This window comes from Dermacentor albipictus, chromosome 5, assembly GCF_038994185.2.
Source record: "Dermacentor albipictus isolate Rhodes 1998 colony chromosome 5, USDA_Dalb.pri_finalv2, whole genome shotgun sequence".
In the NCBI taxonomy this organism is placed as follows: Eukaryota; Metazoa; Arthropoda; class Arachnida; order Ixodida; family Ixodidae; genus Dermacentor; species Dermacentor albipictus.
Window position 1 is genome coordinate 119,253,727 of NC_091825.1, and position 20,528 is coordinate 119,274,254.

The following is a 20,528-nucleotide window of genomic DNA, read 5'->3' on the forward strand; positions in this document are numbered from 1 at the left end:
GCTTAGTCGTAATTTCCCAACTGCGTTATAGCAGCGCTTCGGTCGAAATTAAAACACTCCCAAATACTCTGCGCAGTTGAAGAAAGAACTGTTCTTCAACTGCGAAGCCTTCTTTTAGTGATAAACTCGCTAGGCTTTCCTGTGTAGCTTCCTGCCACATTCGGGTGCAAGTCATTTCTTTTTTCTCTTTTAGTGCTGGCAACGTGCGTCGCCGGTTTTTCCACGACATACGATTACTAAATGAAAAAAGGAACAACGTGTTATGCAGGAAATACAACAGCCCCGACACACTTGACGAAATGTCTGCATACTTCACCATTGCCGACGGAGCACGGTTAACGGTGCTGCTGTAATTGTTTTATGACACGGGGCGACGACAAAGAAGACTGCTTGCTTCCAACTTTCCCCCTCCTCCCCGTCAACTTCCTCAGTAGGAGTGAGCTGTACGAATAGGCCTGGTACACGATTAGATAGAAGAAAAAAACTGGCAGTGGTTTAGCTCGGCTATGCCAGAATATACGTAGCGAAAGCTAAGACTAAGCATGGTTAGCCTTGGTTAATCTTGATTGCAAGTCCAGGTTAGTCTGGTTGTCTAGCTATGTTGCGGCGTTTAGCCAGTCGTTCGGAACGCTGTTCGTCTGTTTCCTGGGCGATTCGTTTCCTCTTCATCTCGTTCCAATGTCGATTCCAGGCCTCCTCCTGCTTATCAGAATTGTCGCCGTCCATACTGCGGACTCAACTGTGGTTGCGGCGCACGCGAGCTCTACTTTTGATCCTGCGACATGTTATCAGGCAGCGAGTGGAGGCGAGCGCAACGACGAGGAACGCGGTGTGACGTCATGTGCCTCCTCGGAGCACCGCCACGGCGAAATCGCAAGTTTGCGGCCAGTAAAGCTACTGCTTTAATATTGTCGGATAGGGCTGTATCGGAGACGCAACAGCTGTGGGGTATACGGGACGCGTCTTGCGCGTGCTGCTTGTAGACGGTTTGACTCGCGCGATAACATTGCAATGAGACAGCGGCCCCAAGAAACTTGCGGTCACGGGGGCTTCATCAGTCTGCTGCGCCGGAACACAAAGCGTGTTTTTTTTTTAATTTCTTGCACTGTGCGGACAGTTCTTTTTTTTTAAGTTTTGAGATAAAAGACATGCGCGTTGCGCCTTAAGAGTATTATATAAAATTTATCGCATAACTTACGGCAATCTTGACTTGTAAAATTGTCGTTAGGTACAGACGAAAAGTGTTGAACATCTGCACGCTTAGATTTTAGAGCACTCCTGATACTCGATACAGCGGCCAATGCTTTAATTCTTCATTGTTTGTGCTGTAACTTGTTGTTGTGTGTAGCAAAGCCAGTGTCAAGCAGACGCCATTTATTATTTCAATTGCTAATCTGTTCTGTTTAGATCAAGTACGATGTATTGCGTGTGCTATACCTCATATTGTACTTTACGTTCATACCACAGCTGTAAGCGTGCCTACGGCTGAATAAATTTCCTTGTCAACTAATGACGCAGCTAGTCGGGGGTCCTGCGGCCTAGTCGTCGTAGTGGATCAGTGGTCAAGGTTGCACGGTGCGCGCGAGTCGGCATCGCTCTGTGTTGCTGCCCGGGTCCATATTCGCGCCGTTTTCTGCAGCCCCAAGGGCCGAACGTGGGTGCACTGTAAGCCCAGCAAACCGTCAATTATCTGCAACAAAACTGCGCGATTACAAGCTTTATGAATCGTGAATCCTGGTGGGCGCGGGTCTTAGTTTGATGGATTACACTTATACTACGGCAGAGCGAGTTCTCTCGAACGCAACCCCTCCCGCTTAGTACGACCCCTCCCGCTTAGCAGTACGACAGACGCACTGCCGAGCTATGCCTCTCCTCACGCCGGGCGAGAAGCTAAATTTAGAGTTCCGATGGCGTCACGCATAGCGCTACAACGGCGCCATCTGTAATGGCTTCTTTCCTCTACATAATGGTGCCGAAGTGTAGTACGGTTGCAAAGATATAAGCGATATTAGTGTTACACGTTCACGTTGCATTTGGGAATATACATGTGCGGTTTTAGCAAGCGACTCGACCACGTTATCTGGGCATGCCCCCGCAGCACCAGACACCATGAAACACGGCACCAATCCTACATCCAGAATCACCTCGCCCGAGCAGTGGAGTGGCCATCCTGCTGGGCGGATGCCCGGAGGATCAAGAGGCAAGGTCTGGCCGCCGCCTGATTAAGGCAGGCTCCGGCGGGGCTATAGTCTCCCGGCCCCCCGCCTCCCTTGACCCCAGCGAAGACCTTGAACAAAGTTTTCTCTCTCTCTCTCCTTATGCTGACCGAAGTGAAATGCGTTTCACGTCAAAAAGGCGATTAAACAAAGATAAAAGATCGGCAAACGTCCCATCAGGAGAAAAGGGATAACCGACACGACATTGTCGGTGGTGCAACTGAAGGGTGACGCTGTCCATTCTTTGAAGGCGTTGGCGGCGATGGGATGGAAGAGAAAGACAAGAGCCGAGGTGACACGCGCCGGAAATGAGAACAGTATACCGCGAGGCTACATTGTGAAATGTCGCGCACGTAATCCACGCATAGTTTCCCTCTGGCCCTGCCTCACAAGCTCGCATCGTTCTGCGTACTGCCAAACGGAATTTCCTGCTTGTAACACGGCCGGCTGCGTGTTTGCTTGTGCCGACGACTTCCAAGTGATCTATCACCGAATCGTGGGTCGGGGAAAATGAAAAAATAAGCACGCGTTAGCGAAGAGCCCACTTACGCGGCGCCAGTTGGCTTCTTGTGACGGGCTCGTTCGGCACCCGTCGAAGCCGTCATCTTCATGCATATTTCAGCAGCGACCTGCCAAGGAGGCGAGGGAGGAAGCAACGCCAGAAGGAGTCACGCCCTTGGAATCTCCGTGGGCTTTTCCCTGCCAAAGCCATCGCCGTGCGGCGAAGCTCCCGCCACTTTATTTGCAAGAGTTGGTCACCGTCGTCATACAGCTTCTTCTGAGACGCGAATGGCATCAGTCATCATTCCGCGGCTTGCCCACGTGTCAGCTCACATCCGTTCGCCATTGTGCTCGTACTTCCTCCTCTTAATTCTTCGTCCGACGTGTTCACGTCGAGGGCGAGAGCACACCCGTGCTATTTTTCGATCAGTTAAAGGATTACTGAAACATAAGTTGGAAGCTGCATAAACGTTACAGCACGCTTATCGCAAGCAAAAGCTTGACACTTAGCAAGTGTGTAGGTTGGAAAATACTGACAGGGTATCTTAATTTGATATTACGGGCTGTCGCTGAGCGCGAGACCCGACGTCATTGAAGCTATTATCACGTCACGACGCATGCCAAAGTTTGTTGACGACGTGTAGCAATAAGAATAGCTACGGTGACGCAGTTCACTCACTCACTCACTCACTCACTCACTCACTCACTCACTCACTCACTCACTCACTCACTCACTCACTCACTCACTCACTCACTCACTCACTCACTCACTCACTCACTCACTCACTCACTCACTCACTCACTCACTCACTCACTCACTCACTCACTCACTCACTCACTCACTCACGCACGCACGCACGCACGCACACACACACACACACACACACATACATACACAAACACAAGAAGACAGGAGTATTGCTTGCGTTTGTTGCGGGTATACATTCGCGTGCGGCACTCACAGCGACTTCAGGAATGAGGCGAGCCAATTTATGAGTACGTCATGACACACCACCCTACTGGGTGCCGAACCCGATACTGGTCCATAGGAACAGGTATTATTAATAAATTATTTAGGACTCTGCAACGGCTTCTCAGTATATATTTCTATAGTTCAAAGGGTTCGGACCGTCATTTAGAGAAAAAAAGGAAATGACGAGTATAGGAAATGTCCCGAGAACACTCATTATTCTTTCAAGGATCAGCGACGCTTTCTGCCAACAAGATCCATATTTTGTTTCACAATATTATAACTCTGCAGTGAAAGACACGAAACGCGAGACAGCTAAGTATACAATATAATCGATCATTGCAAATGAATTTGAGCACGTTCGTTGAAGTACCGCGCTACCATATATTACGAATGGAGCTCGTGGATGCTTCATTCACAAGAACATTTCTATGTCTCTCTCTATAGCTGTTAACAACTGAATGTGAGCGAGTTACAGGAAGGACGGTTGAACGCGGTACTGCTTATTGGGAAATAGTGATTAATTGTGCCAAGTACAAGCGCCGCTCGATGGCCAGACTAAATCTGTATCGATCGAAAGTGTTCCACGCGAAGATCACATCGGACTATGTTTACGCTATTGCAAAGTGGAGTTGCCCCTTAGGGTCAAAAGCTATTACTGTTAGTGAGGGATTGGACTCGGTCTCTTTTTTTCTTCATTCCTCATAAAACGTACCTGCATTCGCTAGGTTTGAGGATTGGGCGGGTTGGTGTTGCATTCTAAAACTGGTACAGCGCAACATAGAAAGGAAGAAACAAGCCAAGCTGGCCAGATGAAGGAACAGAGCTCTGATGATGCGTTCTGTTCCTTCATCTGGCCGGCTCGGCTTGTTTATTCCTTTGCATGTTGCGCTGTGCCGGTTTTAGAACGTGTATTCGATCGTTCTTGCTTCTTGTCGTTGTTTGCGTCTCAATGGTAAAATGTTCGTGCATTCTGCAAACATTACTAAGCGTGCGTTATCTCCGTTGTCACTTATTGCCGCCAATCATTTTCTTTTTTACACCCCTCGGCCCCTCGTGCCCACATGCAAACGAAAGGCAAAGCTCATTACGTCACTCGAACCCACAACCTTTGGTGGGGGTCCAACCCGTGGGATTTGGTGTGCTAAATAACAAAACCAAAATTCAATGGCACCAAAACTGATGGTGCCACCACTGATGGTTGAACCCCCGAGTGCACTCCTTTTTTCATTCATTCCTTCAATATTTACGGTATGCGCATTGTCTATCGGCAACCACTGCTCCGTGTCACAAAGATTTTTTCGCGTTGGCTCCGCAGAGCGGAACGACTCACGGTCGCGATCGATCGCCGGTGGATGTTACAATATGTCGCCGCGTGACCCGGCGACCTTTTGGTCGACCTTTGCTCGGTGTGCAGTGTCGGGCACGGCGGATGCCAGCAGCTAGTCAGCCAAGTGCAGCGGGCGAGCATCCCGGCGGACACAGCGGGGGCCGCCCGAGACCAGCGGCCGATTCGGGCCGGCGATTGGGCAGGGGCCCGTGACGACACGCCACCGACACTTCCGGCGATCTACTTCCGGCGTCCGGGGGCCCGTCCGGCGACGCTTACTGTAGCGTGAATTTACCGGACGTGCTACCGGGCAATACGTGACAGGAGGGGGGGTGGGGAGGAGAGAGGAAGTGTCCGACAGAGCAGTTCCGCTTTTCGCCCGTGGAGGTCCCGCCCCGGACCGTTTCGAGGATGTGACGCGAACTTCTATGCGCCTGTGTGTGTGCGTCTATGTGTGCGCCTGTGTGTGAACACACACGCGCGAGTGTGTGTGTGTTCGTGCAGGCTTGCCCAGATAACAGACTGGTTCATCCTCTCCTGTGCGACATATGTATGCAGTGTTGCACATTTTACTGTTTCCTGGTGACAAGATACCGTTTTTTTTTTAGTAGCATCCGGACATAATCCTTTGCGCGGACATACGTTTCGTGTTAATAACGTTTATTATTTCGAAATAACTATTGAACGGTGCATATGCAATTTCCTATAGGCTACTTAACGGCAAAAGAGAAAACGACAAAGGCATCGCCGGCACAGTCGTCGCATTATTGGCTGAATATCCGCCGTGGTTGCTCAATGGCTATGGTGTTGGGCTGCTGACCACGAGGTCGCGGGATCGAATCCCGGCCGCGGCGGCCGCGTTTCGAGGGGCGACGAAGTGCGAAAACACCCGTGTACTTAGATTTAGGTGCACGTTAAAGAACCCCAGGTGGTCGAAATTTCTGGAGTCCTCCACTACGGCGTGCCTCAATATCAGAAAGTGGTTTCGGCACGTAAAACCACATTATTTTTTCTTAATTGGCCGAAGGAGGGCCTGCCTGGCTACTCAGCTGAGCGAGCGCTCCTTCTGAGCTTATTAAGCTCACTTAAGCCATGGTACTTACGTAACATGCATGACGCTGGACTTTGGTGGCCAGTGAAACATGGAAGGCCTATGATTCAGCTAAACAGCGAAACAGAACGCGAGAACGGCATCTCAGGCGCCTTCGTAATCAGGTTAATCGTCATATGAGGATTGGCTTGGCTACTGCCGATAGAAACAGCTAGTCTGCTTTAGCAGTTTCTTGCACCAGCAGGGGCAAAACGCACTGTACGGTATAGCGCTGCTTAGCGCGAACTGCGATACCCCACTAGAGGGGGGGTGGAGGTTCTGTAAGAGTCGACCTAGTGGACTGCCCATTTCGGCCGCTGCTGATTGGATGCAGCTGTACGAGCGGCCCCAGCCAATCAGCAGCGGCCGACATGGACACTCCACTAGGTGGACTCCTACAGAATACCTCCCCACTGCACTCACAGGCGGCGCATCGCCAACGGCGTCGAACACAAATAGTTTCTTACAAAGATTACTATAGAGGGCACTTCGGGCGCAGCGAGTTGTTCAGATGCAGTGGGGATTGTATGTACTGTATACGGAATTTCACGCTTGCGGCTTTAGACGTCCTTGTGGTGTCATTTGCTACGCTTTAGCTTTTTTTTAAAGCGCAGCTTGCTTTCACTGCTTCCCCCACTTTCTTCGGGTCAGCTGTCCGCACTGCAGTGTCGCCAATTGTACAACTTGGACCACCAGGTATGCGTCCCTCGGTATGTGTCACCGAGCGGCAACTTGAGCTACTGCGTATGCTTGCAACTGCAGGCTCGTGGCACTGGATGCACGTGAGAAATTAACAGTCCAACCCATGTGCTTAAATTTAGGTGCACGTTAAAGAACCCCAAGTGGTCAAAATTTCCGGAGTCCCTCAGTACGGCGTGCCTCATGATCAGATCCCGGTTTTGGCGCGCAAAACCCCACACCTTTAAATAATTAACATCCAGCCCTGCAGAAGTCGGTTACAGGGAAGTGAAGAAGCCGGCATCAAAAAAAAGGAAGAAAAAAGGTAAAAGAAGAACAAAAAGAAGAAAGGAAGTTGAGTGTGCGGACAGAAGCGAAGTGAACAAACAGGATGGGACCAGAGCGTGCATTAAAGCGAGGAGCGTTGTTAGATACGGGGCCGTTTCCTAAGCCTACTTCGAGTTCCCCAGACCACATCGAATCGCACCACAGCTAATTAAGGAGCGCAGAAACACGGATGCCACATTCCTGAGGCACGGCACGTGCAAACAAGTTGGCGGACCCCACATCGTGTGCAGCCGGTGGAGCTATTCACTGCTTGGCTCTTCCCGAAAGTGAAGCGAGAGCCTGGCACTGTGGCGGGTAAAGTGGGTCCCGAAGCAAGACGGCTGTAATGCGCCATGAAAACCTGGCGGCATCGCCCCCATCCATCTTTTGTGACGGCGCTTTGCAAGTCAGCAAGGCAAGACCGCAGGGAGAAGAAAGCCCTCGGACAAACAACCGAGCAGCGACTCTCTTCGCCGGGTGTGACTCCATCGCACGGGCGCCTACCATTGGCCGAAAATGGCGTCACCTGAGCGGGCCCTCCCATTGGCCGAACGTGACGTGTCTTATCGACACCGAAGGGCTTAAAAGACGCAGACCGGGAGTAACAAGGGCATTCCTGAGCATAGCATTCCTTAATTCATCTCTTTCGAACTTCTTGCGACGGGCCGCAGCGTCCGAGTTGCTGCCGGCCCGTAATGAGTTTAAGACTGTTAATTGACTCTCACTGTAAATAATGTAAATAAACCACCCAAGTTTTTCATCCCGAAGTCCTCCTCAATTCCTACAGCGTTTAGCTGCAGGCGGCATGTGCATGTCTTTAAAGGAAGTTGAGAGTTTGAAAAGAACCAAACCACCCCGTTCTGCGCCCCACGTTGACAAATCAGCAAACAGAAAGAAAAGGAGAAGCAGAAGAAAAAGAAGGGAAAAAAGGAAGCAGGTTCCCGCACGGAGCGCGGGAGTGGGACCCTCGGCCTACGCAGGCAGGGTATCATAATTAGCCCAAAGGTGGGAACGGCTTCCCCCTGGCCGATGCGCGCCGTCGCGCGCATTTTGGAGTCTGCGGACATTCTGTTGCACGGTGACGATTGGTAATCACCACTTTGTGTATGTGGAGCACGTAAATGAACAGTTGTTTCATCCCGAAGATGTGTTAGTGAGCGAAAAAAAATAGAGAAAGGGACGAGAGAGTTAATTGAGAAAGCAGCTGCGAGCTATATACAGGAGAAGTGAAAAAGAAGAAGGAGGAATAAAAGGCAGTTCGGTAAACATCGAAGAAATATTCGCTCATAAGTTGACTGGTTTCCGCCTATTCGTAAGACCGGCCCATTGTTTTTAAATTTACAGCCAGTCATAATTTTCCTAATCGCACGAATGCGACGAGCCTCTGCGCACGTGCGCAATCATTACGAATCGTTGCATCTGTCACGCAACGTTCGTTTGTTCAAAACTGCCGGTTTGAAAAAAGTCACGCAGCCGTTTGAAGCCAGAAGGACGAAGTTGAGTCAAATCCATGTGCCAGCAGCCCACCATTTCCCATATATACTCGCAGCTCCCGCATATATACGCTACAGCGTCAGCTTTAGCTCTAGTAATTTCTTGTTGGAAAAACTACGGTGGTACGGAGGCACAGTGCGGTTTCGCTGACCGGGGACCGTAGCTGGGTAACACGCGCAGGCCGGCCCTCTTGATGGGACCATCGCGTGAGAGGGGGGCATACGAGCAGCTGCCGGCCACTGTCGCCGCCGATGGCAGAAAGGGTCCCGTTCGGTGGTGAATCGGCGTGTTGCATGTGCACCTGACGACGGGGGCGGGCGTCCGCTGAATGACGATGGCTTTATGGGAAGGGAGGCGGTTGTGGGGGAAGAAGCACATCGTTTGATTGATGACATCGTGGCACCATATATACCTGCGCAATGACAAAACAGCCACCTTATAAGATTGAAAGATGCGGCACTGCAGGTTTGCCTAAACTTGGGAACGAAGCGCTCCCAAGGGCTGGCCGCTTGCTTCGGTGATCTGAAAAGAACCGCAGTCTTCGGCAGGGTATGAATTCCGAACGAGAAAAGGAGTTCCGCGGAAACCCGCTAAGACGAGGACGTTCTATTAACACCGAAGAAGGACTTTGAAAAGCAGACGTTGAAGGGAAGCTCTTCACACGAGAAGCAGAAGGAAGAGACTCGAGAGAGGATGGAAATTATTCGAGAAATGGCAGACTGGTCGGCACGAGGTTTTCTCTAGCCATATGAGGACTAAGCTCCGAGATAAATGGAAGGGGAGTTAAAGAAGACGGTTACGAGTGGTGACGGTGTGATTAGAAGGTACGAATGAATAGGTTATATACCGCATGGCATTTACACATCCTGGAGAAGGTTGGCACTCCCTGAATTGTTCGGCAACGGAATTTGCGGTCTGGCCCAGGTCCCAGTATTTGACGTATTCTGAAGCGGTAGAGTGCCGATTTCGGAGAGAGAATCAGCCAGCATTATCAGTTGACGCACCTGCTTGGAAAAAAAAAATAAAGGACACAGTGCAGTGCTTCTGGTACGTCACAACAGGCGTTTAATGTTAAATATGCACAAGTCGGCATGGCGTGCCTTTTAGGAGAGAAATACCAGGCGATTTTCCTTTCTCTGTTGCAATATTCTTGTACGTCGTTAGCGATGGTAACGCGCGCAAAACTCTCAGCCACGGAATGGACGCAGTGGCGTAGAATAGTGCGCAGCTGTTCGCCAGTCGCACATCGTCTTCGGTAACCCACATTACCCCTCGCGCCATTAGGCTTCATTCTCTTCGCTGCGGTCCGTTGTGTTGCGTCCGCGTACACATAGTTCGATCACGGCCTTCACTTCGCCTCTCCTGCGGGAGGACCTGTGTTCGAGTCCTGCCGCTAGCCAACCGCTGGAAGAACGAGCGCGAGGTTTCTCTGGAGGGGCACTCGGTTTTATTTCGAAGCGATAGCTTTGGGTCTTCCTCGCACTTTGCGCTTTCCACGCTCCACGCTTTAAAAGCCGGAATGAAACAGCTTCACGAATTTTCCTCAAGCAAGCCAGCGCCTTAAGTCGCTTGGCCAGGTTAGAAACGTCGCAAAGCCAGAATTACACTTATAGAAAAACTTAGAACTCATCTCACAACGGCTATCGACGATAATGCGTTTAGCATTGAATCAATACAGCGACACAACTTATCGTCACCGTCGAAATTAGATATGAGGCGTTTGCTGCAGCGGGACTCCTCTTTCGCGCTTCTCTAAGGACACTTCGCGCCATCTGGCGCTGCCGCCATCACCTATGCGTGGCCTCCGAAATGCGTGGCGTGCCGATGCGTGCGAGCGCTTGGAAACGCGTCATGCGGCAACCGGGCTCCTCCCTCGCGCTTCGGATGGATGGATGGATGTTATGAGCGTGCCCTTTGGAACGGGGTGGTGAGTTGCGCCACCAAGCTCTTGCTATTGTACTGCCTAATGTCCTACCTAGGTTAAACAATAAAAAAAATATAAAATAAACAGTATGAACTCCCACACGCAAATTTTCTGTTCCCCTATTGCTAACTGCGCTTTCGTGCGTCTCCGTTTTTTGTAGTTTCCCTACTTTTCGTCCACCAATCCTCTAATAGCCTCTTACTAATGGCTATTGCGGACATGTTTACTTTTCCACTGCTTCCGCTGAACCCACGGGCTTAAAGGAGGCCAGTGGTGCCTAAATCTACCGCTGGGTAGACGTCTTCACATTCTAATAAAACATGCTCCATAGTTTCCCTAGCTTTACCGCAGCAAGCACATGCTTCTTGTTCCTTCTTATATCTCGCTTTATATGTGCGTGTTCTAAATCATCCCGATCTCGCTTCGAAAAGTAATGAAGTTTCCTTTGAGTTATCATAAATTGTTTCTTTTTTGATTTCGTTTTTTTCCTCTTAAGTAGTTACTCATGGCAGGTTTCCTTTCCATTGCCGCCACCTATGAGATTATTTCAGCCTCTCCGATTCCCTGCTTGACCATCTTTGTTGCTGTGTTGCCCACCCTACAGGCCACATACTTGCTGGTAAGCTTTCTCGTTCTTTTCCTCCACTGTGAATCAATGTTGTTCCTCCACTGTGAATCAATCTTCTTTCTCGACACGCTACGCCGTCTAGCGGCGCTGCCGAGAAGTCCGAGCCTGGTATCCGAGACTAGAAGCGTGCCACGCCTGTGCTTGCGAACACTGAGAATTGTTCCCTCGCTTGCCGAGTTCCAAGTGCCTCCAAGGTTGGTATTGCCACAATTTTTTACAATTTGATCTAGTTCATAATAGTGACCACCAGTTTGGCCCCCGCAGGAGCAGGAAAAACTGAAAGGAATACAGCTTTCAGGTGTTGGGTAGACATATACCTACGAAGAGCAAAGCAGGGTACTTCTTGAAGGATTGACACTTTCAGGAAGTTCTCTTTACCTGCTGTTGTTTATATACAGGCACGCAGTTCTTTATTTCGAGGTCGTGGAGTGAACACACAACCGCCTCACCTAAAGAGCATTTATCAATACTTTTTTAGGTTTCTACTGACTTCTGTTGCCTTCACTTGACTTTCTGATGAAACGTCATTGCATATCATGCATACTTCCTGCAAGGGCTTGGCGCCGACGTCACACCTCGAATAGACTTATACTCTGCCTTCATTTTTCGATCCCAAAGTGAGGTACCGACCTAGTTCGGGACAACACATTAAGCGAGGGTCACTAACTGCGGCTACAAGACTCATCGATGGCTACGTGGTTGCGGCATTTGCTGCAGCTCCGCAGATAAACGCACGGCGGCGGGTTGTGGCAAAGCGGTGTCCTTCATGTTCGCGTATCGCGTCGTATCCAAGGGACGCATCCTCGCGGGGTCGCTCGGACGGACATCGCCGAAAGTGACCGTCCGAGGCTATACGCCCCACAAACCGCGTCTGACGCTCCGACAGTCGGACGCAGCCGTTGAAGTTCTGGGCTTGGCCGAGTCAAACTGGCAGAACACAGCGCACTTTTTTTCAGGCGAAAGCTTTACTTGCCGCGAACTTGCGATTTAGCCGTGGCCGTGCTCCGAGGAGGCACATGACGTCACACCGCGTTTCTCGTCGTTGCGCTCGCCTCCGCTCCCTTCTCCAGCTGCGTCGCATGCCTGATAACAAGTCGGAGGATTGAAAAGGAGAGCTCGCGTGCGCCGCAACCATAGTTGAGGCGGCAGTATGGACGGCGACAATTCTGATAAGCAGGAGGAGGCCTGGAATCGACATCTGAACGAGATGCAGAGGAAACGAATCGCCCAGGAAACAGACGAACAGCGCGCCGAACGACTGGCTAAACGCCGCAACATAGCTAGACAACCAGACTAACCTGGACTTGCAATCAAGATTAACCAAGTCTAACCATGCTTTAGCTTTCGCTACGTATATCTTGGCGTAACCGAGCTAAGTCACTGCCAACTTTTTCAATACCTCGTGCACCCCGCCGTGAGAAATGAAAGCCAGCAAGCAATGAAGGGAGCACTCGGTCTAACAGAACGGGACGGCGACAGACGAGCCCTGTATATATGAACGTGGTACACGCTGCTTGGACGGCGCCTCGACTCAGATTTGACGCGCTCAATATTCAGCCGGCGTCTTGCATACATTTGTATATACGCGGCGCATCGCCGTTGTCGTCGACGCCATTGTGTTATGTCGGTGTCGCTAAAGAGGGTCGTGCTCGTGTGGGAGAGTACCTACCCCCCCCCCCCCCCCCCCCAGAACATCGAAAGAACAGCACATCGACTGTGATGTTCTTTCTCTCCTCGTCCCCTCCTCCCCTCTCTGAGTTGCGCTCTCGAATTACGCTCCGTCTCCCGATTCTCACAAATTCCGTGCAATGCGGTCAATGCTACGAATCGCGGCAGTCAGTCGAAGAGCGAGAACCAGACCAAAGGCTCGTCCACCTGTACGCAATCCGCCGCTAATCCTGCCGTGCCTGACGCCGGCTGGACAGGAGGATCACTGATGGGTTTGCAACACGTGGTCATAATGACGGGAGAGTGAAAGATCAACAAGAATTTCTGTTCAGCTCATTTGCGAAAGAACGCTGTATCGTAAAGCCCGTAGGGTGTCAGGCAAGCCAGAGAGAGAGAGAGAAGGCGGGGATGTTAACCAGTCAAGAGTCGGGTTGGCTACCTTACGCAGGGGAAGGGAGAAGGGAAAGAAAGAGAAAGGCAAGACAGAGTGAGGGTAAGACAAGTGACCATCTTGCGTCGTCTTGGCTCCTCTCTGTCCATCACCACTGGCGGCACGCTATACCGCAAGGACGCGTAGGTTTTAACGAGCACACACCGACACAGGATAAGAGCTAGTCCTCCGCCTACTTTCGTTCGCCCCGTCCACAGAAGCGCGCTTGTTAAACCTCCAAGTGTGAGCCAACTAGCTCCAGCAACACGCATCCTTCAAGCTACAGTCTAAGGCCAGCGGACCAGCCCTTCTCTTGGTTGCCGTCCCTAAGTATAGCTGGCGCGACTCTTACCTCCGAATGCAATGCACGGATTTAGTTAGAAAGGGTACACTCGACTCGCGACGGCTGAAAGCGCGTGCACCTTTCTTCCCTTCTTCTCTTCTCTTTCACCGAAGGCCGAGCAGTGCAGTTGCAGGCGGTGCCTTCGAAACGCCGCCGCCGACGACGCGCGGATTTTTCGCGGCCAAATTGTGCCCGCGACCGAGTCGCATACAGATGACGAGGCACAGCCTTCGCCTCCCCCCGCGTGTGTACATACGTGCCCTGCTTTCGCGCGGGTGGCGGAAGCGAGCCGGAGTGCCGCGTGCTCGCGCCGCCAGGAGTGACGGCCTCCTCCTGTCTCCTTTGTTTCGCGTTCACCTTCCTGACGCGCCAGCCGTATCGCGTCTCGAGCTTTTACGCGGCGTTGGCTTTTTTTTTATTTTTTAAGCGCGCTTCGTTCAGATTTCGCGGCCGTCTGTTTCAGGGGGACGACCATCACGTTTATCGTCATCATCATCGTCATCGCGTTTATCATCGTCGGTCACACCCATAGAGTTAGCACTACAACACCTAGATGGAAATCTGGCGCCACCGTCTATGGGAGTTTCTTAAAGGGCCGCCGTGCCGTCATGGGAATGACGGCATATGCGTATCCGAGGCTCGTGTTGGCTGGTGTTGTAAGAGGCTTCGTCTAGAACGTGGATATGGCTGTACAAATACCGCGTTCTTAAAGTAAAATCCTCATAAAATGTTTCAATTCACGCATATTACATCTTTACTCCCCTACAATGCATGACCAAGCGACGAAAAGCAAGAACAGACGACAAACCGTTTCACAGCGAGCGCGAATCTTGTCGTCTGTCCACCAACTTTAGCGGCCCGCTGATACTTCTTACGTATCATATACTTGTAACTGCAATAAGTTCTCATAGTTAAGCAAAACATGTTTTTGTGTAATAATAAAGCTAAAACAGCTTTTTACGCGCTGTTTTAGTAGAAAATTAATCATTGTGACAGACGGAATGGTGCCTGCCAGGCACGTCTTCAAGGTGTGCTGGCTCTCCGAGAACGATGCCAATCCGAAGTCACAATATACCAGCATTCCCACGCATACCACAGCGCAGCAGCGCCAGATTTCCCTCTAGGTAATATAGCGAGAAACTCTATGGTCACATCTACATGGCAAAAGAAGTTAGCGAAGGAGAAGTAAAAAAATGGCTGTGGCTTAGGTAAGGTTAAGCCCAGGATGCGAAGCATACTAGCCTTTATTTTAGTTGTTGAACCACTGTTTAGCCTGGTGAACTGCTGTTGCTTGGCTATATTTGGTTCGGCTAGACGAAGAAACAACTCATGCATTACTTCTTCGCCTTCAAGAGTGGAACGCGACAGCGTTCCCGTCGACCCGCCAAGGGGTGTAAGACAATGGGCTACAGGGCAGCGACTACGCGCCCCGCATTGGACGCGGTGAGCGTCGAGCAAAGCAGCGTTCGGCGCGGCAACGAAATGTGCGCCTGAGCAAGAGACGCACGCCTTAGAAACAGCGCGTTTCTAAGGCAACACCGCATTCACTAGAGGCGCTTTTGTACCGCTTTGAAGCGTTGTACTCGTGGCTCAGTGGTAGCGTCTCCGTCCCACACTCCGGAGACCCTGGTTCGATTCCCACCCAGCCCGTCTTGCAAGAGTTGAGCCAAAGCCACTTCTCCTCTGTCGTGACGTCACGGTGTCACGTGATTTCATGGTCACCGCCGCGCCTGAGGAGCTGGGTTGAGCCCTCGTAATATGCTTCGCATAAAACTTCGTCCCGCGACATATTGGCTGTGTGGCGTAGCGCGAAGCGGGACGCAGAAAAAACTAAGACGACCGCTTCGTGCTGCCTCACACACAACAGCCTCGTGGAAAACCAACTAGCCCAAACCATCACCCTGCGAGATTGTGGATTTCAGCTCCCCGATGTGCGAGCCTATGCGCCATTGTCACATCGTAGCGTAGGCATTGTCGCCGACGCGACGGAAATTTTATGCGGCCAGGAAACTTTATGCGTTCTTAATTAGACATTAATTAATGCTTAGTTTATGCTTAGTGATCATGTGTACGTGAGCGGATGTCCTTCCACATTAGGCATAATAACCAAGCAAACCACCGTGAAACATTTAGCGCACAAGACACGAATTTCTCGAATGTCATACACTACAGACTGCGATACATTCCCACCCTCAGCCCTATTATGTGATTTGGAACATAAAGCATCTTGCAAGAACCTCATCTAGTGACTCGCGAGATAAACTTACAGGTACAACGTAGACTTCATTCGCACGTTTTCTTTTACGATTTTCATACATGGAAACGTGAAGTGGAAAGTGCATCAACTGTTCTGCTGTGATCAAAATTCACTTCGCAAGCCACACAGACCGCGATAATGCACCTGCAACAACGCAGAAGTAAAATTTCGCACTATAATTTTATCAATCGCTTCTGCTGCTGATTACGAGAGGCTTTCTCCACAAGCAATGTCCTCCCAGGATCAACGTCTCGTCTTCCGCGCAGAGGATTTTGAATATAATGAGGGATCCTTGGACCGTCAACGTGCCGCCAGACGGGGGCAGGGGGTGGGGTCGCACAATGTTGAGGGAAAGGGAAGGCCGAAGCTACGCCCCCCGAATGGCGGTGGCCTTGTCAGAGTAAGACGTAGATCCCTTGTTGTCGTAAACGCAGGGCGCAGAATTTCATGGCTGCTTGTCGGTTTTAGGTCAAGCCAGTGCCAAATGTTTGCCAAAGGGCACCACAAGGAACGGTTCATGGGACAACGGAGCAACGCGCTGCACGTTTCAACATCACGTCTTTTTGTAGAACAACAGGTAGGCGTTCTCCATTAGGAAAGGCTTGGCAAGTTCCTCGTCGATGTCTGATATTGGGGTTACCGCTTCGTCGTCGAACCGGTACCACTTGCCGCACGCCTGGTCCTCGGCGTAGGCGATGTAGTGACCGTCCTGCGTCGAGCGCGTACCGATGTGGGCCACTATGCCGTACAGCTTGTACTGGGGCCAGGTGCCCGAGCCATTGGGCAAGCACATGTTGGCGCTGGGAATCTTGATGGGGTCGCGAATCTTGCGGGTCTGGCCCGCCGCGCTGTCGAATTGGAAGCGCAGCAGCTGGAGCACGATTGCGGGGGGCGCCTGCGAGATCATGGTGCGATGGAGCCAGCTCGTGTGGGCGGCCAGGTTGCAGATGGGCCCCGTCTGCAGCTCGATCTCGTTGTCGGCATCGCGGTTGTCCGTGCGCTTGGCCTCGGTGTAGGACACGAGCAGGTCGTAGAGACGCACCACGATCCTTGCACCGTTGCTGTCCCTCCGGTCGCGTGGCTCGATGGGGATGGGCAGCACGTTGTACTCCTGCGTGCGTATGCTGGTCTTGAGGCAGGAGGTGCACTGGGTGATGTCCGACGTCTGGCCGGTGAAGAGGTGCACGATGGGCGAGTCGTTGCCGCGCTCGTAGGCCTGCCAGCCCTTGTAGGCCACCTCGAGGATGCGGTCGACGCAGCGCTTGTTGAGCGTCGAGATGGACACCTGGAAGTTCTCGGAGTTGTGCTCGGCCGACCCGCTGCCGTTGGCCTGGCCGGCCCTGTTGCGCGGTCGCCGGCTGTTGAGTATCTTGTGCAGCACGTTGAGGAGCTTCATCGCGAACTCGGCTGCGTCCTGCTGCTCCTGCGTGTAGGACGAGCTGGACACCAGCTGCGGCATGAAGACGCGGCAGAGCCGGAAGAAGTTGTCCTGCGTCGCAGGCTGCAGGTTCCTGGCGACGCACTCCACGTGTAGCTTGAGGTAGCTCCAGAGGAAGTCCTCCTCGCTTGCGGCCATGATGAGGTTGCTGTTCTGCACCCACTCCTGCAGAAGGCCCGCCATCTCCGGCGTGCGGAAGAGGCACTGCAGCGACGAGATGGCGAAGCAGAGGTTCTGGCCGCGGTTGACGAGGCCCGGCGGAAGGTTATCCATTGGGCTGCCGGCTCCGGCTGGGGCGAACGTGAGCTTTCGGTGTAGCTGGGAGATCACGTCCCATCGGCCCAGCTTAGGGATTCGAGGGGCGCCGGGCGCCTGCCGCATGACCGCTTGCCCCGGCCGCCACCGGCGGGCTCAAGCCCAGACGCGGGCCCATCCCTTCAGCGCCCCAGGCTCACCCGCGACGCCCTGCGCGACGGCCTCGCCTCTCCCCCCGCCAACTTACGGGCGACCACTTCTTCTTCTTCTTCGTTTGGCATTATCACGTGTCCACTGCCGCAGAACTCCAAGCGCAAATTTGTGGTTGGTGCCTCTTGACGATGGCACTTGTCCACTGCAGCGGTCTGGCCAAGAAGCGGGCGGTAAGAGGAGGGTACTGACTTCTAAAGAAATCTAGAACTACAACGACGACGGACGAAAGTTTGTTGACTGACATCTAGGACAGCGAAAAGCTGCCTCTGCGAGAGGAATGCTGAGAATGAATGCTGCGCTGAAAGATGTGCTCCGAACAAGAGTTTTTACAATGAAGGTGCATATGGCTAGGGTTCCGTGCATTTTTGTTCGCCGTGAACAAAAACTACCATCGTCAATGGCTCATACCCGCGTAAGCATTCATGCTCCCATAGGCAAGCAAGAAATGCAATGGCTCTTAGCCCCGTAAGGCAGAGGCTACAAGCACTCGGCATAGTGAACAGTGCTTAAATTCTTTCCAATCACGCGTACACCATACACAACAGCATGTCGAAAACTGTTGTCATCAATGGCTCATACCCCCCTGAGCAAAGGCTCATACCCCCGTGAGCTATGGCTCGTGCCCCCGTGAGCAATGGCTCATACCCCCGTAAGCAAGCAAAAAATGCAATGACTCATAGTCCCGTAAGGTTCATGGGTACTCACTTATCGTGAATTAGCTGCGATGACACTGCCCTGTTGTCGTTGTCAGGGATTTCAATGTGGATGTGTCGGTATCGAAAAGGGAGCGGCTTACGCGTTCCGTGCTACAGACATGTCTATTGCGATGCCACATCGGTCCGGCCCAACCGACCACCGAGCGGCGTACGTGATGAATTTGACATTACCAAAGAATGTGATTGCAATTGCGAGTGAAATAATGACCATGCACCCATCTAGACAACAAATGAGTTCCTATCTTTGCTCAAAACTGCATGTCACCTCCGTGCCGCATGCTAAACAGCTTCGCTGGTCAACCACTTTTACAGAGTGGAATCCGTGGCTCATGATTTTATTCACTTGATCAAAAGAGTTTATCTCTGAGTGAGCTTCTTGCTATTGCATTATTAGTTTGCTAAGTAACCTGTGACTTTCGGATTCTGCAGACCACATTTTCAGTTTTCACATTTTCATTGAGTTGAGAATTACCAGAGAGAAGGTCAATGATCCCAGGAGTAGGCGTCACTTCGAGGATTACACTGCAAGGTCATCATCCCTGTTCTTGAGCGAGCCGTCAGACTGATTTTTCAAAGCTGAACTTCGTCTGGTAAATGTACCCGTTAAGAAGGTTTTAATGCAACAAGTGCTTTACCACTCAAAGAAAAGAAAGAGGAGTTGCATGATGTCTGCAAAACTAATATTTTTCACACGTTATTGCTAATTTATAGGATAAAAGTGAATGTAGCATCGAAATAAAACGATTTAGCGACTACTCAGTAAAACAAAAAAAGAAGTGTCAGGCCACCGCACATTTACTGAGGAGCCTCTATGAAAAAAAAATTAAATTGTTGGTCTTTTTTATTGTTAATCATAATCTGCAGCATATTTCCCAGAATATAAAATTTTGAGTTCAACATTTCTGAGAGGGTCTTTTACCAGGCTCTTTTTCCTCAATTATTCATTTCCGACTTCCTTCTTGTTTTTTTTTCTTTTTGCGATGCTGTCTACTGTATTACTCATTACGTTATGAAGTACAATGTTTTTTTGTTGTAATGTCACCCACACTCTTTGTATATTCCCTATAGTGGGTTTGTGCCATTTTTAAAGAACATCATCCTTATCACCATCTCGAGACAAGTTAACAGTGCTCAAACGGTAAAACATAAAAATAATGAAAAAGAAGGAAAGGGAGCGGCGGTATGCACCTCATTTGGAGGGAAATCCAAACCCAACCAAATAAAATGGTCAACGAGGCGCATCGCGCGATGAGAACAGAACTATATGCTACGGCTGTATGGTGCGAGTGAGCCAAAGAAAGCGGGTATCCTGTCGGCAGGACGTAGAGCAAGCTCTACGAAATAAAGAAAAAGGTCTCAGTCGACCGCAATGCACCTGACGACAAGGTGTACGGATGAGCCCAAGCGTCATCTCGGTCGTCACCGACGAGTTTCTTGATTCGCGGCCGAGCCGGAGGCTCACTTGCCAACTCAGCGAGCAGCTCATCACGTCGTCCGTGTGTCGGAGCACAGCCCCGGGCCACTATGCGGCGCCAGGCACACACACGCACACATCCGAGAGGATACAGCAGGAAATGAAGGGCGAAAGGGGACGGGGCCATATAATATACAGATCCAGGCGACAGCCTTCCACAGTCGTCACCGCAACAGGAACGAAGCAGACGACGGCACCGACAACCGGTGAGCAGACGACAACCGCGGGGGTACGGCAGCCAGGGCCTCCGCGATTCAAGCACACACACACATACACAGAGTGGGCCGCTACGCGCACACAAGCACAAAGAAAGATTCCTTTCCGCGGCCGCACCCAATCACGTCAGCACATCAAAGCAATTTCTCGGCGGCCGTTTCATCGCGTAAGCGACCCCCTTGCCCCCTCGCGGCCAGCGCCCGGGCTTAAAGTGCTCCTGGGTGTCATGAAACTTTAATGGCTCGACGCGGACCCCCGCTGCTGCTGCTGCTGCTGCCCTTGGGTCGTCGCCGCTGCCGTAGCCGTCGCTTCCGTCTTTGCGGCTTTTCGGACTCGGGGCCTTTTGTGAGGGCGCTCGAC

The 20,528-nt window shown here is 51.5% G+C and overlaps 2 protein-coding genes across 2 annotated transcripts in view; one reads left to right on the top strand and one right to left on the bottom strand.

The window, feature by feature from the left end:
- The window catches only part of LOC135916236 (chitinase-3-like protein 2), a 330,608-nt gene that overhangs the window by 195,670 nt on the left and 114,410 nt on the right, over nt 1–20,528 (top strand). The gene's annotated exons all lie outside the window — the stretch shown is intronic.
- On the bottom strand, nt 15,877–17,830 carry LOC135916243 (ubiquitin carboxyl-terminal hydrolase 50-like). The gene has a single exon (XM_065449554.1). It carries the CDS (start codon nt 17,673–17,675, stop codon nt 16,410–16,412), a length of 1,266 nt encoding a protein of 421 aa, XP_065305626.1. The 5' UTR covers nt 17,676–17,830; the 3' UTR covers nt 15,877–16,409.

Excerpts from the sequence above, each read along its gene's own strand:
- LOC135916243 (XM_065449554.1), bottom strand. The coding sequence starts at position 17,675 with ATGCGGCAGGCGCCCGGCGCCCCTCGAATCCCTAAGCTGGGCCGATGG.